General features: G+C 38.9%; 1 protein-coding gene across 1 annotated transcript in view; it reads right to left on the reverse strand.

Moving 5' to 3' along the window:
* The window catches only part of SPHKAP (SPHK1 interactor, AKAP domain containing), a 408,888-nt gene that overhangs the window by 103,369 nt on the left and 287,668 nt on the right, over window positions 1-17,851 (reverse strand). The window contains exon 5 of the mRNA XM_053711468.1: window positions 14,163-14,297. Coding sequence (XP_053567443.1) covers window positions 14,163-14,297 — 135 coding nt within the window. The remainder of the gene's footprint in view (window positions 1-14,162; window positions 14,298-17,851) is intronic.

Below are 17,851 nucleotides of genomic sequence, written 5' to 3' on the forward strand. Positions count from 1 at the left end.
ATAAGAACAAATATTCTTAAAAATTCTATAATTGTATGCTATTTACAGTTTTTGAATGTCACTTTCTAATTTGAAAGTTTATAATTAGATTAAATGTCCACATTCTAATTTTCGAATGTTACATTCAATTCAACAAATACTATTCAGAAGTTCAATAGTTCATGTGAAAAGGAATTGAGTAAATTGATACATAATAGATACAAATATATAAATTGAAATGTTTCTAATTCTAATATTGCATAATTCAAATATTACATTTAAACAAAGCATTAGAAATACTATTACAAATATATAAATTCAAATTTTTCGAATTTGAATATTGCATAATTCTAATGGAATATTACATTTAAAGAAAGCATTAGAAATACTTTTACATTAAACGAATGTTAGAATGTTTCAAACAGGTATAAAGTCTGGCGCAAACAATGCTGGTGTGGTTTAAAATAATTATCTAACTTGAAATTGTTGAAAATGAAATAGGCACTATGTGATATTGCTAAAAACCACTTCACTGCAAATATCAGCTGTTAGCTGATTTCTGTGTGGAACCTTTAATCAAGTCAATACAAATTCCCAAATCCTCTCTAATCTAGATGACTCATATAAGACTCCTATGATGTCTATGCGTTATGGATATATAAAAAGTATTATTCAATATGGGTTCAAACAAGGTGGTTTAATTAACTCAGAGACCAAATTTCTATTTTAAAAGACTCTAAAACAATGTAATATATATTCGATTTACAAGCATGCATACAATTAAATATTTAGTAATCCTAACTATAACTTTAAAATTATAAGGTTTTTTTAAACCACACAATTTAAATTCATACACCGGTGTATTTCACAACTAATAAAATTCATTCATTCTATTTAATCAAACAATACTCTGTATAGAAAAACAATGATAACAATGGTTACAACTATTTTGCAACAATCTTGCAGCAGCAATGATTACAAATGGTTAAAACAATTAGCCAATTGATACAGGGCTTATAGTACACTTAATATATGTTTGTGTTTTCAAGATCTTGAATTGTTACAGCAAACTTTGTTTTTACGCTGTTAGTGAATATGAATTTCAATTCTTTGAAGGTGTAAAATGTAGATGGTATCATCGTTTCGTGATACTAAAGTTTATGTGCTTTAAAAGTTTTTTCCACTGCTTGAGATAGTTTGCAGCTTTTTGCGATGATGTGAAATTAAGGGATTTTGTCAGGTTTTTAGAACTTATAACCCACTACCCTCTTACCTTCCGTGACCCTCCGTGTAACACTCCTGTGTTGGTCACTTAGATCTCCTCTGGGGCGTTTAGCAACTTAAGCTGTTTCTGAGCTCTCTTTCAGCTCTGAAGTAAAACAAATCCGCTGTGTGTTTTAACCAAGGTTTCCTGTTCTTGGTACAATGTCTCTGTTCTTTGCAAGGATGAAGTATTTGTGAGCGCTCACCTTCTCCTCTCGTATCCCCAGTTTATTTTTCAGTTTGAAGTGCACGATATGGCTTTGTCATGTTTCGGCTAAAAGCCTTTATCAAGAGTTTCCAATATCTGGTCCTGATTAAATACCAATGGCAGGCTCCATAAAAGCTGACAGAAGATTTACAATACTCTCTAACCTAGACAGCCAAATCTGTTTACCTAACACTAGGGATGGGCGAATGTGTTTATATTCAAATTTGAATGTTAGAATGAATGGTATTATAGAAATTTGATTTTCATAATCGAATGTTAAGAACGAATATTCTTAAAAATTCTATAATTGTATGCTATTTACAGTTTTTGAATGACACTTTCTAATTTGAAAGTTTATAATTAGATTGAATGTCCACATTCTAATTTTCGAATGTTACATTCAATTCAACAAATACTATTCAGAAGTTCAATAGTTCATGTGAAAAGGAATTGAGTGAATTGATACATAATAGATACAAATATATAAATTGAAATTTTTCTAATTCTAATATTGCATAATTCAAATATTACATTTAAAGAGAACATTAGAAATACTATTACAAATATATAAATTCAAATTTTTCGAATTTGAATATTGCATAATTCTAATGGAATATTACATTTAAAGAAAGCATTAGAAATACTTTTACATTAAACGAATGTTAGAATGTTGTATAACATTTGAAATTCAAAACGAATGAACAAATGTGTTAAAATCTGTTTAATTTTTCGAATGTTGCAAAACATTCGCCCATCCCTACCTGACACCAGAAGGTCAGTTAGAAGTCACTTTTTTTTCCTCATGAATAAACAGACATTCTACATTTTGGGATACTCTACTCTATATTTATTTCTTATTTCCTCCCAACCCAGAAATTTATTTCTAGGAGTAATGGAAACTAAATTGATCAAAATACAAGCAACTTAATTGGTAATATTGATTATAACTTTGCTCTCAGAGAGAAGTGTGAAATCAAGAGGTGTGAGATAGCATCTTTGAAAAACAGGTTTGGATAAACACAACTGAAGCATTTCAATGAAAAAAGCATGCACAAAAACTGTGTTCATACTTCTACTACCTTTGAACATCTTAATTAGCAAATGCTTTTCTAAAAAGTGTTTAAACATATAAGTCTAGATTACAAGTAGTAAAACTTGTAATCTAGACTGATTGGAACAGCCAATAGAATGTGAGGTCAATCCTATTGGCTGATTGTATTACATCATCCAATAGGATTTTTCCTACCTTAATTGCTATTGGCTGATAGGATTCTATCAGCCAATCGTAATTCAAGGGACGCCATCTTGGATGACGTCATTTAAAGGAACCTTCATTCTTCGTTAGGACTTTGTTTGAAGAGGATGGCTCTGCGTCGGTTGGATTGAAGATGGACCCGCTCCACTCCGGAAGGATGAAGATAGAAGATGCCGTCTGGATGAAGAGTTCTGCCGGTCTGGATGTCCTCTTCTGCCTGGATCGGATGAAGACTTCTACCCCTCTGGAGGTCCACTTGTGCCCGGCTGGGTGAAGACGGCTCAAGGTATGGTGATCTTCAAGGGGGTAGTGTTAGGTTTTTTTAAGGGGGGATTGGGTGTTTTTTAGAGTAGGGTTGGGTGTGTGGGTGGTGGGTTTTGATGCTGGAGGGGTATTGTATTTTTTTTTTACAGGTGAAAGAGCTGATTACTTTAGGGGCAATGCCCCGCAAAAGGCCCTTTTAAGGGCTATTTGTAATTTAGTATAGGGTAGGGAATTTTATTATTTTGGGGGGCTTTTTTATTTTATTAGGGGGATTAGATTAGGTGTAATTAGTTTAAGATTCTTGTAATTCTTTTTTTATTTTCTGTAATTTAGTTGGTTTTTTCCCCGTAATTTAGTTTATTTAATTTAATTGTAATTAATTGTAGGTAGTTTAGGTAATTAATTTAATGATAGGGTAGTGTTAGGTGTAATTGTAACTTAGGTTAGGGTTTATTTTACAGGTAAATTTGTATTTATTTTAGCTAGGTAGTTATTAAATAGTTAATAACTATTTAATAACTATTGTACCTAGTTAAAATAAATACAAAGTTGCCTGTAAAATAAATATATATATAAACCCTAAGCTAGCTACAATGTTATATTGTAGCTAGCTTAGGGTCTATTTTATCTGCAAGTATTTAGTTTTAAATAGGATTAATTTATTTAATTATGTTAAATTTATTTCATTTAATTTAAATTATATTTAAGTTAGGGGGGTTAGACTTAGGGTTAGACTTAGGGGTTAATAAATTTATTATAGTGGCGGCGACGTTGGGGTCGGACGATTAGGGGTTAATAAATTTAATATAGTTGCGGCAACATTGGGGGGCAGATTAGGGGTTAATAACTATAATGTAGGTGTCGGCGATGTTGGGGGCAGCAGATTAGGGGTTCATAGGTATAATGTAGGTGGCGGCGATGTCCGGAGCGGCAGATTAGGGGTTAATAATATAATGCGGTTGGCGACGATGTCGGGGGAGGCAGATTAGGGGTTAATAAGTGTAAGATTAGGGGTGTTTAGACTCTTCCCTTCAATTCCGATTGGCTGATAGAATTCTATCAGCCAATCGGAATTAAGGTAGAAAAAATCCTATTGGCTGATGCAATCAGCCAATAGGATTGAGCTTGCATTCTATTGGCTGTTCCAATCAGCCAATAGAATGCAAGCTCAATCCTATTGGCTGTTCCAATCAGCCAATAGGATTGAAGTCCAATCCTATTGGCTGATTGCATCAGCCAATAGGATTTTTTCTACTTTAATTCTAATTGGCTGATAGAATTCTATCAGCCAATCAGAATTGAAGGAACGCCATCTTGGATGACGTCATTTAAAGGAACCTTCATTCAGTCGTTGGATGAAGATAGAAGAGGATGCTCCGCGTCGGATGTCTTGAAGATGGACCCGCTCTGCGCCGGATGGATGAAGATAGAAGATGCCGTTTGTATGAAGACTTCTGCCCGTCTTGAGGACCTCTTCTTCCTGGCTTGGATGAAGACTTCTGCCCGTCTGGAGGACTACTTCACCCGGCTTCATTGAGGACTTCGGCCCAGTTGGGTGAAGACATCTCACGGTAGGGTGATCTTCAAGGGTTTAGTGTTAGGTTTTATTAAGGGGGGATTGGGTGGGTTTTAGAGTAGGTTTGGGTATGTGGGTGGTGGGTTTTAATGTTGGGGGGGTATTGTACTTTTTTTTACAGTTAAAAGAGATGATTACTTTGGGTCAATGCCCCGCAAAAAAGCCCTTTTAAGGGCTATTTGTAATTTAGTATAGGGTAGGGCTTTTTATTATTTTGGGGGGCTTTTTTATTTTATTAGGGGGATTAGATTAGGTGTAATTAGTTTAAAAAACTTGTGATTATTTTATTATTTTCTGTAATTTAGTGGGGTTTTTTTCTGTACTTTAGATAATTGTATTTAATTGTATTTAATTGTAGTTAATTTAGGGAATGAATTTAATTATAGTGTAGTGTTAGGTGTAACTGTAACTCAGGTTAGATTTTATTTTACAGGTAAATTTGTTTTTATTTTAACTAGGTAGTTATTAAATAGTTAATAACTATTTAATAACTATTGCACCTAGTTAAAATAAATACAAAGTTGCCTGTAAAATAAAAATAAACCCTAAGTTAGATACAATGTAACTATTAGTTATATTATAGCTTGCTTAGGGTTTATTTTATAGGTAAGTATTTAGTTTTAAATAGGAATAATTTAGTTATGGTAATTGTAGTAATTTTATTTCGATTTATTTAAATTATATTTAAGTTAGGGGGGGTTAGGGTTAGACTTAGGTTTAGGGGTTAAGAACTTTAATATAGTGGCGGCGACGTTGGGGGCGGCAGATTAGGTGTTAATAATATAATGTAGGTGTCTGAGATGTCGGGGTCGGCAGATTAGGGGTTAATAAGTGTAAGATTAGGGGTGTTTAGACTCGGGGTTCATTTTAGGGTGTTAGGTTTAGACATAAAATGTATTTCCACCTAGGAATCAATGGGGCTGCGTTAGGAGTTGAACGCTGCTTTTTTGCAGGTGTTAGTTTTTTTTAAGCCGGCTCTCCCCCATTGATTCCTCTGGGGAAATCGTGCACGAGCACGTTTAGCCAGCTCACCGCTACCGTAAGCAGCGCTGGTATTGAGGTGAGATGTGGAGCAAAATTTTGCTCTCCGCTCACTTTTCTGTGGCTAACGCCGGGTTTGTAAAAACCCGTAATACATGCGTTGTATGTAGGTGAGCGGTGAGCAGAAACTGCTCGTTAGCACCGCACAGCTTTACCGACAAAACTCGTAATCTAGCCGAATGTTAGCACGCCCCGTGCTATCTATTCCAAGTATAGGATACACTTAAACAATTATGGCCACAAATAACATTCTGTGAAAAAAACTATTTTAACATTCACTTGTAATAGCAGATTGTGCGCTATTCTTAGTGCTGGAATAGGGATAGGGCACTTTGCCCAAGGCAAGTGCTGTGTTTTACACTTCTACAAGTGGACAGTACTACATCCTATTGTTACTATTAGTTCAACAAAAGCCCTCCACTCAGGTGAGATGATCTGAGACATCTCGTCAGTAGGGAGAGGTACCTAAAAAAATGTTAGTAAACACAAATTTTAATTTAAAAGATATTTATCTCATTATGCAGGTTCTTGATGTGAAGGAGAGACACCTGAAATAACAATAAATAAAATTACAAAGATTTTGCGTGATTTATTTCCATGCCAGTGAGCTTAAATATCAGGTTTTTAGACATTGATTTGTAATTTTGGAGTCTCTGTTTCACATAAAGAAAATATATAGTAACATAAACATTTGTGCTTTTACATTTTTTTAAGGGCCTCGCCATACCAATGACACTTCTTTGAATATCTTGTCTGAGCAGCAATATTTTGAATATCATTCCCTTTCAATATGAATACAAAAAGTCACCATTTAATGTGCATTTTAAATCATTCATATGGAAGATCAATATTTAAACATATTGATTAAAAATGTAAGATACAATCTGTTTAAACTTAACTGGAAACTAATACAGCTTTATCAGTTCTGAACTTTTTTTCTAAGGTTTAGTGGCTGGTATATAATTTCTGGTCATACTTATTGGATAATAGGTACTTCCTGACAATGCTCATTGGTGGATAGGTACTTCCTGCTATTGCTGATTTGGAGCCTTAGCAGGATATTAGCTGCATTAGTTTAAAAATAAATTTAAACAGGTGAAAATTAAAACAAAGAAAAACCCATAGGGCCAGTTTACAAGTGGAGCATTAAATATCGCTTTCATGAAAACCATATTTGTGCTCCACTGAGTAATATCAGTGCATGCTAATGTGCACTGGTATTACAAGTTGACAGCAATACGAACACAAGCTCGTGTTCACATTGCACGGAAGCATTGTGCTCACAAGAGTGCTTTCATAGGCTCCAATGGGAGCCTCATTCTCATGCCATGAGACTTTGCATGAGAACAAGCACAGCAAAGGGGGGTAAGTCACGCAGCAATGGCAACAAATTGTAAATATATATGTATATGATTATATACATATATATTTAGTTGTTAATATGTGTATATACACATATGTATAATAGCTTATACATATATATTTAGTTGTTAATATGTGTATATACACATATGTATAATAGCTTATACATATATATTTACTGGGAACACACAGTTCCCATAGACCGCATTTTAAAGGCGCTTTTTAGTGCCATTTTTTCTCTTACATGGTGTATCCAGTCCACGGATTCATCCTTACTTGTGGGATATTCTCATTCCCTAAAGGAAGTGGCAAAGAGAGCACACAGCAGAGCTGTCCATATAGCTCCCCCTCAGGCTCTGCCCCCCAGTCATTCTCTTTGCCGCTCTAACAAGTAGCATCTCCACGGGAGGGTAAAGTGAATGTGGTGTTAGATTTGTAGTTTTTATTTCTTCAATCAAGAGTTTGTTATTTTAAAATAGTGCCGGTTTGTACTATTTACTCTGAGGCAGAAAGTGATGAAGATTTATGCTGAGAGGAAAAATATTTTAGCATGTTGTAACTAAAATCCATTGCTGTTCCCACACAGGACTGTTGAGTACCGGAGAACTTCAGTTGGGGGGAACAGTTTGCAGGCTTAACTGCTTCAAGGTATGCTCAGTCATTTTTTTTTCTAGTCAAGACTTGGTAATGCTAGAAGACTGACAAGAATCCCCATGTGGGAAGGTAAGCCATATTCGGAGACTCAGTATAGAAGGATGGCTTAGTTAAAGGGCTTAAATCACTGGTGGACACTGTTATGGGGAAATCGATTATTTTATTACTATAATCTGATATTTGTACAAGTGTTTATTACGTTTGGAACACTTTTTGGGGTTTTATTACGCCTGGCATATCTTTAGACACCTATTTTGGCTTGGGAAGGCCCCACAACTCCGGAGTGAAGAGGGAGGGGGCCTAATTTTCGCGCCTCAGTTGCGCAGTTCTTTTGCAAGACAGCTTCATGCAGCTTCACGTGCAGAGTCCAGAGATTGCTAGAAGGACTCCAGAGAGGCTTATTTTCATCCAAAACTAATCCCCAAGGAAGGTAGGGCCACAGCAGAGACTGTGGCATGGTGCTGTAGCTTGTTAAACCGGTGGTCTGCTTTAATTTGCTCTGGTTTGGGCAATAAGGAGTTAATTGTCTTGAAATTTACTGTGCAATCATTTCAAAGCATTAGGATCATATGGTGAAAATTTCATAAAGATTGGATGTTTTTTTGAGATTTAGTAAAAAAGTGTGCGCTTTTTATTATTTAAAGGCACAGTACCGTTCTTTCAAAAATTGTATTTTACTGTATTTGAGTGCTGTCTAAGTCTGTTTAACATGTCTGAGCCTACAGATAGACCCTGTTCTATGTGTTTAATAGCCATGGCGGTACCCCCTTTACATTTGTGTTTAAAGTGTGCTAAGGTTTCTAAACATTTTAAAGACCATGCAGTGACACTTAAAAATGTAGCCCAAGATGATTCTTTGATGGAAGGTAACGAGGATAGTCCTCCTTCCTCCCCCCATGTGTCGACACCAGTTTCGCTCAAGCAAGCGTTGCCTAGTACCTCTAGCGCATTGGGCCCTATTACATTACAACAATTAGCAGCAGTCATGGATAATTCCCTTGCAGCTTTTCTATCCAAACTGCCAGTTTTTCCTAAAAAGCGTGATAGCTCAGTTTTAAGAACAGAGGATGAGCAATCAGAGGCTTTGGATGATCTATCCGTTGTACCCTCACAACACTCAGAAGTGGCAGTGAGGGAGGGGCTGCCCGAGGGAGAAATTTCTGACACAGGAAAAGTTTCTCAGCGGGCAGAATCAGATGTCTTAGCGTTTTAAATTTAAGCTGGAACACCTCCACGTACTGCTTAAGGAGGTTTTAGCTATGCTGGCTGATTGTGACCCCATGGTGGTCCCAGAAAAATTGTGTAAAATGGACAGGTTTCTAGAAGTCCATGTATACACTGATGCTTTTCCGATACCGAAGAGGGCGGCGGATATTGTGACTAGGGAGTGGGAGAGACCAGGTGTACCCTTTGTTCCCCCCCTATCTTTAAGAAAATGTTCCCCATAAATGACCCCAGGCGGGACGCGTGGCAGACGGTTCCTAAGGTTGAGGGAGCAATTTCAACTCTAGCCAAGCATACAACCATTCCAATAGAAGACAGTTGTGCTTTCAAAGATCCTATGGATAAAAAATTGGAAGGTTTGCTGAAGAAAATGTTTGTTCAGCAAGGTTTCCTTCATCAACCAATTGCCTGCATTATTCCTGTAACTACTGCAGCGGCTTTTTGGTTTGAGGCGCTGGAGGAGTCGCTCCAGCAGGAGACTTCATATGACGAAGTCATGGATAGAATTCATGCTCTAAAGCTGGCTAATTCTTTTATCACAGATGCCGCCTTCCAATTAGCTAAGTTAGCGGCAAAAAATTCTGGTTTTGCCATTATGGTGCGAAGAGCGCTTTGGCTCAAATCATGGTCGGCTGACGTGTCGTCCAAAACAAAGTTACTAAACATTCCTTTCAAAGGAAAGACCCTTTTCGGTCCCGAGTTGAAAGAAATTATCGCGGATATCACTGGGGGAAAGGGCCATGCCCTTCCGCAGGATAGACCATTTAAGGCCAAAATTCCTTTCGCAACTTCAGGAGCAGACCTGCCCCAACCTCTGCTGCCGCAAAGCAAGAGGGTAACGCTTCACAGCCCAAAGCAACCTGGAAACCCTTGCAGGGCTGGAATAAGGGTAAACAGGCCAAGAAGCCTGCGGCTGCTACCAAGACAGCATGAAGGGGTAGCCCCCGATCCGGGACCGGATCTAGTAGGGGGCAGACTTTTTCTCTTTGCTCAGGCTTGGGCAAGAGATGTTCCAGATCCCTGGGCATTAGAAATTGTTGCTCAGGGGTATCTTCTAGAATTCAAGGACTCTCCTCCAAGGGGAAGGTTCCACGTGTCTAGTTTGTCTTCAGACCAGACAAAGAAACAGGCGTTCTCACGCTGTGTAGAAGATCATCTAAAGATGGGAGTGATACACCCAGTTCCAATTGCAGAACAAGGACTGGGCTTTTACTCAAACCTGTTTGTACTTCCCAAAAAGGAAGGAACTTTCAGGCCAATCTTGGATCTGAAAATTCTAAACAAATTCCTCAGAGTTCCATCATTCAAAATGGAAACCATTTCGGACAATCTTACAGATGATCCAGGAAGGTCAATATATGACTACCATGGATCTAAAGGATGCATACCTACATATTCCTATCCACAAAGATCATCATCACCTCCTAAGGTTCGCCTTTCTGAACAAGCATTACCAGTTCATGGCCCTTCCTTTCGGATTGGCCACCGCTCCCAGAATTTTCACAAAGGTGCTGGGGTCCCTTCTAGCGGTACTAAGGCCCCGGGGCATTGCAGTAGCACCTTACCTAGATGACATCTTAATACAGGCGTCGTCTTTTCACAGAGCCAAGGCTCATACGGACATTGTTCTGGCCTTTCTAAGGTCTCACGGGTGGAAGGTGAACGTAGAAAAAAGTTCTCTGTCCCCGCTCACAAGGGTTCCCTTCCTGGGAACACTAATAGACTCGGTAGAAATTAAAATATTTCTGACGGAGGTCAGGAAGTCAAAGCTCTTAACTACTTGCCGAGTTCTTCATTCCATTCCTCGGCCTTCGGTGGCTCAGTGCATGGAGGTAATCGGGTTAATGGTTGCGGCAATGAACGTTGTCCCTTTTGTCCGAATTCATCTCAGACCACTGCAACTGTGCATGCTCAAACAGTGGAATGGGGATTATGCAGATTTGTCTCCTCAAATACAAATGGACTAGAAAACCAGAGACTCTCTTCTCTGGTGGTTGTCTCAGGATCACCTGTCTCAGGGAATGTGCTTCCACAGACCAGAGTGGATCATTGTAACGACCGATGCCAGTCTGTTAGGCTGGGGTGCGGTCTGGGACTCCCTGAAAGCTCAGGGCCTATGGTCTCGGGAAGAATCTCTTCTCCCGATAAACATTTTGGAACTGAGAGCGATATTCAATACGCTCCAGGCTTGGCCTCAGCTAGCGGAGGTCAAATTCATCAGATTTCAGTCGGACAACATCACGACTGTAGCGTACATCAATCATCAGGGAGGAACAAAGAGTTCCCTAGCGATGAAGGAGGTAACCAAGATCATCAAATGGGCGGAGGATCACTCCTGCCATCTATCTGCAATTCACATCCCAGGAGTAGACAACTGGGAGGCGGATTTTCTGAGTCGTCAGACTTTTCACACGGGGGAGTGGGAACTCCACCCGGAGGTTTTTGCTCAGCTGACCCAGCTATGGGGCATTCCGGAATTGGATCTGATGGCGTCCCGTCAGAACACCAAACTTCCTCTTTACGGATCCAGGTCCAGGGACCCCAAGGCGGCATTGATAGATGCTCTAGTAGCGCCTTGGTCCTTCAGTCTAGCTTATGTTTTTCCACCGTTTCCCCTTCTCCCTCGGCTAGTAGCCATAATCAAACAGGAGAAGGCTTCCGTAATTCTGATAGCGCCTGCGTGGCCACGCAGGACTTGGTATGCAGACCTAGTGGACATGTCATCTGTTCCACCATGGAAGCTGCCATTGAGGCAGGATCTTCTAATACAGGGTCCATTCAAGCATCCAAATCTAGTTTCTCTGCAACTGACTGCTTGGAGATTGAACGCTTAATTCTAGCTAAGCATGGGTTCTCTGAATCAGTTATCGATACTCTGATCCAGGCCAGAAATCCTGTCACCAGGAAAATTTACCATAAGATATGGCGGAAATATCTTGGTTGGTGTGAATCCAAGGGTTACTCAAGGAGTAAAGTTTGGATTCCCAGGATATTGTCCTTTCTCCAAGAAGGATTGGAGAAAGGTTTGTCAGCTAGTTCCTTAAAGGGACAGATATCTGCTCTGTCTATCCTGTTACACAAGCGTCTGGCAGCAGTACCAGACGTTCAGGCATTTGCACAGGCTTTAGTGAGAATCAAGCCTGTCTATAAACCTGTGGCTCCTCCATGGAGTCTTAATTTAGTTTTTTCAGTTCTTCAAGGGGTTCCGTTTTTGAACCTTTACATTCCATAGATATTAAGTTATTATCTTGGAAGGTTTTGTTTTTGGTAGCTATTTCTTCTGCTTGAAGAGTTTCTGAATTGTCTGCTTTGCAGTGTAATTCACCCTATCTGGTGTTCCATGCAGATAAGGTTGTTTTGCGTACCAAACCTGGTTTTCTTCCGAAAGTTGTTTCTAATAAGAATATTAACCAGGAAATTATTGTTCCTTCTCTGTGTCCTAATCCAGTTTCTAAGAAGGAACGATTATTACAGAATCTTGATGTGTTTCGTGCTTCGAAATTCTATTTGCAAACAACTAAAGATTTCAGACAAACATCTTCCTTGTTTGTTGTCTATTCTGGTAAGAGGAGAGGTCAGAAAGCGACTGCTACCTCTCTTTCCTTCTGGCTGAAAAGCATCATCCGATTGGCTTATGAGACTGCTGGTCAGCAGCCTCCTGAACGTATTACAGCTCATTCCACTAGAGCTGTGGCTTCCACATGGGCTTTCAAGAATGAGGCTTCTGTAGAACAGATTTGTAAGGCAGCGACTTGGTCTTCACTGCATACTTTTGCCAAATTTTACAAATTCGATACTTTTGCTTCTTCGGGGGCTATTTTTGGGAGAAAGGTTTTGCAAGCAGTGGTGCCTTCCGTTTAGGTTACCTGACTTGTTCCCTCCCTTCATCCGTGTCCTAAAGCTTTGGTATTAGTATCCCACAAGTAAGGATGAATCCGTGGACTGGATACACCATGTAAGAGAAAACAGAATTTATGCTTACTGATAAATTACTTTCTCTTACGGTGTATCCAGTCCACGGCCCGCCCTGGCAATTAAGACAGGTTCAAATTTATTTTTGTAAAACTACAGTCACCACTACACCCTATGGTTTCTCCTTTTTCTCCTAACCGTCGGTCGAATGACTGGGGGGCGGAGCCTGAGGGGGAGCTATATGGACAGTTCTGCTGTGTGCTCTCTTTGCCACTTCCTGTAGGGAATGAGAATATCCCACAAGTAAGGATGAATCCGTGGACTGGATACACCGTAAGAGAAAGTAATTTATCAGTAAGCATAAATTCTGTTTTTCTTACCCCCACACCCACCAACTTTATCCCCCCCAAAACTGCATGGTGCAGTTATTTTATTAAAAAGTAAAAATGCTACAATTTTTTTTTTTAATAAAATACAACCCACTATATTTTGGGGGCATTTGGGGCACATTTATAAAATTAACCAGAAATCTGATCTCTGGTTAATTTTATAAGAGCTTACAATAGGGATAACCAACCACTTGCATGTATATTATCTCTATTATGTCTGTTTTCTGCACAAAAACTTTCAGTATAGGCAAAACCAGCTATTTCAAACTCTGATAAAAAGGTAAAGGAGCTTTTTGTAAACAATTTAATACACTCGATCAGGTAAAACTGGATCACTGGGAACACATTAAAGAGGAGAAAAAATTAAGGTATACTGTCTCTTTAAATAGCTGAGAGTGTGGTAATAACAGATGTGTCTGATTTCTGCATTTCTAGGGCAACACAACCCCTAAATACATCCAGGATGAAGAAGTGAGAAGTAACACATTAATTCAGTGGGGTTATTCTGCTAGGAGGGGGTTAATAATGAATTCAAACTGACCTGGCATGAGTAATCTCAGCGGTTTTTCTACTGCCATGTAATTTTGTTTTAAACAATGGTTTTGCACTTAGCGAATGTAGATATTCCTAGAAGTATTGCTAATAAACCCATTAAAAAAGAGGAGAAATGAGCTATCAGATGGAGTTTTCTACCAATCAAAAGCATTTTCTGTAAACATTTGTAAAGGAGAAGGCAACACATGGCAACTTTTCCCTCATAATTATTACTGTCAGTCTGGTATCCTTTAATTTGCACAATTAGTACCATCAATACAATACACAGAGGAAAGAGTATGAATAGAATGTCTGACTGTTATGAATTCTGATTTAGAGTTTTCTACAAAAATAAGAGCAAAGACACACGTTTATGGCTATAGTTCTAGTCCTAAATAGAGTTAAATTGATGGCTTGTGGAAATACTAGTATATACTAAGATATACTGTACTAAGAATGTGATCGCCTGTGGTTATTTGATTCAAAGGGAACTTTACTTACTTGTGGTGATTCAGTTCCGTGACATAGTCTCCCGGTTGATAGTCCACTAAGCAATACAATCTCATTCTCTTTCAGTTCCTGGGCCTTCACAGAACTCATCAGCTTAGGTAGGTCAGGTGAGACATCCACCAACTTCTAAATGAAAAAAACAAAACAATGTGTTTATGTAACTGAAAAGAAATAACTCAGGCTTAGATCAGAGAGATGAGTCTCCTGGATTTCAATTCCTTTGCAGTGTGACAGTTAGGTAATTGTATATAAATGTTAATATCTCAGATATTTAGTAAAAGACTGATAACAATCCAACAGTCTGACACATGCCATTTCTCAGTGACATTGTTAAGTACTGATATACCAATGAGAATAAATTACTAGATCCTAAACACATGAGTATTAATGGGACATAAATGTATAAAAACAAAATATTCTTATGTGTTACAGCATTTTATTATTCCACTGTTACTTGCATATAACTATGTGGTTAAACACATAGTTTAAAGGGACATAAAACACACAAAAAAAGTATTTGATTCAGATAGAGCATACAATTCTAAACAACTTTCAAATATACTTCTATTATCTAACTTGCTTTGTTTTCTTGGTATCCTTTGTTGAAGAATCAGCAATGCACTACGAGTAGCTAGCTTAACATTTTGGTGAGCCAATAACATGAGGCATATGTGTGTAGCCACCAACCAGCAGCTACTGAGCCTACCTAGGTATCCTTTTTAAATAAAGGATATCAAGAGAATAAAACAAATTAGATAATATAAGTAAATTGGAATGTTGTTTAAGATCAGATGCTCTATCTGAATCATGAGAGAGAAAAAACTTGAGTTTCATGTCCCTTTAATTCAGCTCCAGAGCAGCAATGCACTACTGGGACCATGAACACATTTGAAGAGCCAGTGACAAGAAGACCTGTGTTTCTACAAATCCTCAGCTAGCTCCCATTAGTGCATTGCTGGTCCGGAGCCTACCTAGATATGCTTTTCAACAAAAGATAGAAACAGAACAAAGTCAATTTGAGAATTGAGAAAGTAAAATAAAAAAGCTTTTAAAATTGCATGTGCTATCTGAATCATGAAAGTTTAATTTTGTCTTTCATGTCCCTTTAACAAAAGTATTTGTTTTCTGTAACAACTGAACCATTATTCCTAAAAGTAACCTTTTAGATCAGAGCTTTCAATACTTTTCATGTTGGTGACACACTTTTTAGACCTACATCATTTCGCGACACAGTAATTCAGTTGTACTAGCAAACAGGAGGTTAAACTAACTTCTTTTAAGAGATACGCACACATACATAAATTATATAATAACGAAATGTATTTACAAGTAACAGTATGTATTTGCAAGAATGGAAAAAAAAGTTTAATAACACCAATCCATGACTAAGGCAGCATAATGCCGAAATGCGTAGGCCATATTTTTTCTCTATCCTAGGTTGCTTGGACTTATGTTCTTTTAAATTGTTTATCCGATTTCTCCTAGTAATAAATCTATTTTGATGTATAACGCCTGGAAGGTTTGCTGGTTTATTCTGCTGTTCGTTAATCCATTATTGCTCCAGCTTAAACCTCGGCGTTTCCTGGACCCACAGACATCATAGAGGTCATTACAGGCACTCACGTCATAGTACACGCCCCGCAAGACCCGACAATCCTCCACTCAGCTGGAGCTGGTACAACCAACGGATGCATGCTCAACCCTGTTAGGAGCACTTGTCAGTGTGGCGCTAAGGGATTTGCTGGCACTGGAACCCGCATTGTAGTGGAGGACCGCTACAAATTATCGTGGTGAACGATCCGATAGCCACACTTTGAAGCCCATAGTCACTTGGAGACATAGTGCCGGGTGAGTGATTTCCTGCATCTCAGTATACTGACATTTCCGGATTACGTGTGTACTTGTTTGGAGCTGTTAAGGGGGACTTTCTGTGTATAACACCAATAACTACTTACTATTTTAATGGGATGTATGAGGTTGATGGGATGAACACAGTTTCTGAATATTTGGTGGAATATTAGATAAAGACATTCGCATTTCATCATCAAGCATTTTTAAGCTTCCACTTCCTATCAGTATATCAAAAGCAGGAACAGCAATGCACTACTGGGAGCTAGCTCCAAAAAAAACAAAACAACACTTTGACTTCTGGCTTCAGCTCAGCGTATAAGCTGCCGCCCCAGTCCGACTGACTACTGTCCGCACTGCAAACACACTGCTATCCCATTCACTGACTACACATGCAGTCACAAGCCGATTGAGGAAATTACACGTGCAGTCAGGAGCCGATGTGCCGCCAAAGGCACCAATGGGAATAGTTTCAGTTCCCCGTGAGCTGCGCCAATAGGTTAAGATGATCTGTGACCCACTAGGTATCAATAACGTGTCAACCACGTGATATGCGTAGCAGGCAGGCGGAAAGTCAGAAACCTATAAAGAAATTTTAAATTCAAAAAAATTTGTGCTGAAGCAGGGACAAACCTACACACTGCCGCCGACACACTAACATGTCACGACACACAGTTTGGAAAGCATTGTTTTAGATACTACTGAAAATGATTTCCATAGCCAAAATTAAATGGATAAAAAAGATTGCTCTTGACAGCTTACATCCATAAAGGGATAGATACAGCTGAAATGGGTAAGTATGTAGCTACAGGTAAACTTTTCACCTGTAGCTTTAAAACATTAACATTTGTTTACCGAAAATAAATGTAAATGTTTAATGAAAAAATTATTTTTGTTTTGTTTAAAACTAAATGAAAACCAAATAGTGCAGGCAATTAATATTCAGGGAAACGAATTTCCTCGAATATTCGGAATGAAAATTTAATCCAACACGAAATTTTCTTCTCTGCATATCCCTAATATTTACTGTACATATTTCACATTCCAATGTTCTTCACTTATAGGATAATCTCCTTTCTCTTACAAGGTGTATCCAGTCCACGGATTCATCCTTACTTGTGGGATATTCTCATTCCCTACAGGAAGTGGCAAAGAGAGCGCACAGCAGAGCTGTCCATATAGCTCCCCCTCAGGCTCCGCCCCCCAGTCATTCTCTTTGCCGCTCTAACAAGTAGAGGAACAAAGAGCTCCCTAGCGATGAAGGAAGTAACCAAGATCATCAAATGGGCGGAAGATCACTCCTGCCACCTATCTGCAATTCACATCCCAGGAGTAGACAACTGGGAGGCGGATTTTCTAAGTCGCCAGACTTTTCACCCGGGGGAGTGGGAACTCCACCCGGAGGTTTTTGCTCAGCTGACCCAGCTATGGGGCATTCCAGAATTGGATCTGATGGCATCCCGTCAGAACTCCAAACTTCCTCTTTACGGATCCAGGTCCAGGGACCCCAAGGCGGCAATGATAGATGCTCTAGTAGCGCCTTGGTCCTTCAATCTGGCTTATGTCTTTTCACCGTTTCCCCTTCTCCCTCAGCTGGTAGCCAGAATCAAACAGGAGAAGGCTTCGGTAATTCTGATAGCGCCTGCGTGGCCACGCAGGACTTGGTATGCAGACCTAGTGGACATGTCATCTGTTCCACCTTGGACACTGCCATCGAGGCAGGATCTTCTAATTCAAGGTCCATTCAAGCATCCAAATCTAGTTTCTCTGCAACTGACTGCTTGGAGATTGAACGCTTAATTCTATCTAAGCGTGGGTTCTCTGAATCGGTT

This window comes from Bombina bombina, chromosome 4, assembly GCF_027579735.1.
Source record: "Bombina bombina isolate aBomBom1 chromosome 4, aBomBom1.pri, whole genome shotgun sequence".
Classification (NCBI taxonomy): Eukaryota; Metazoa; Chordata; class Amphibia; order Anura; family Bombinatoridae; genus Bombina; species Bombina bombina.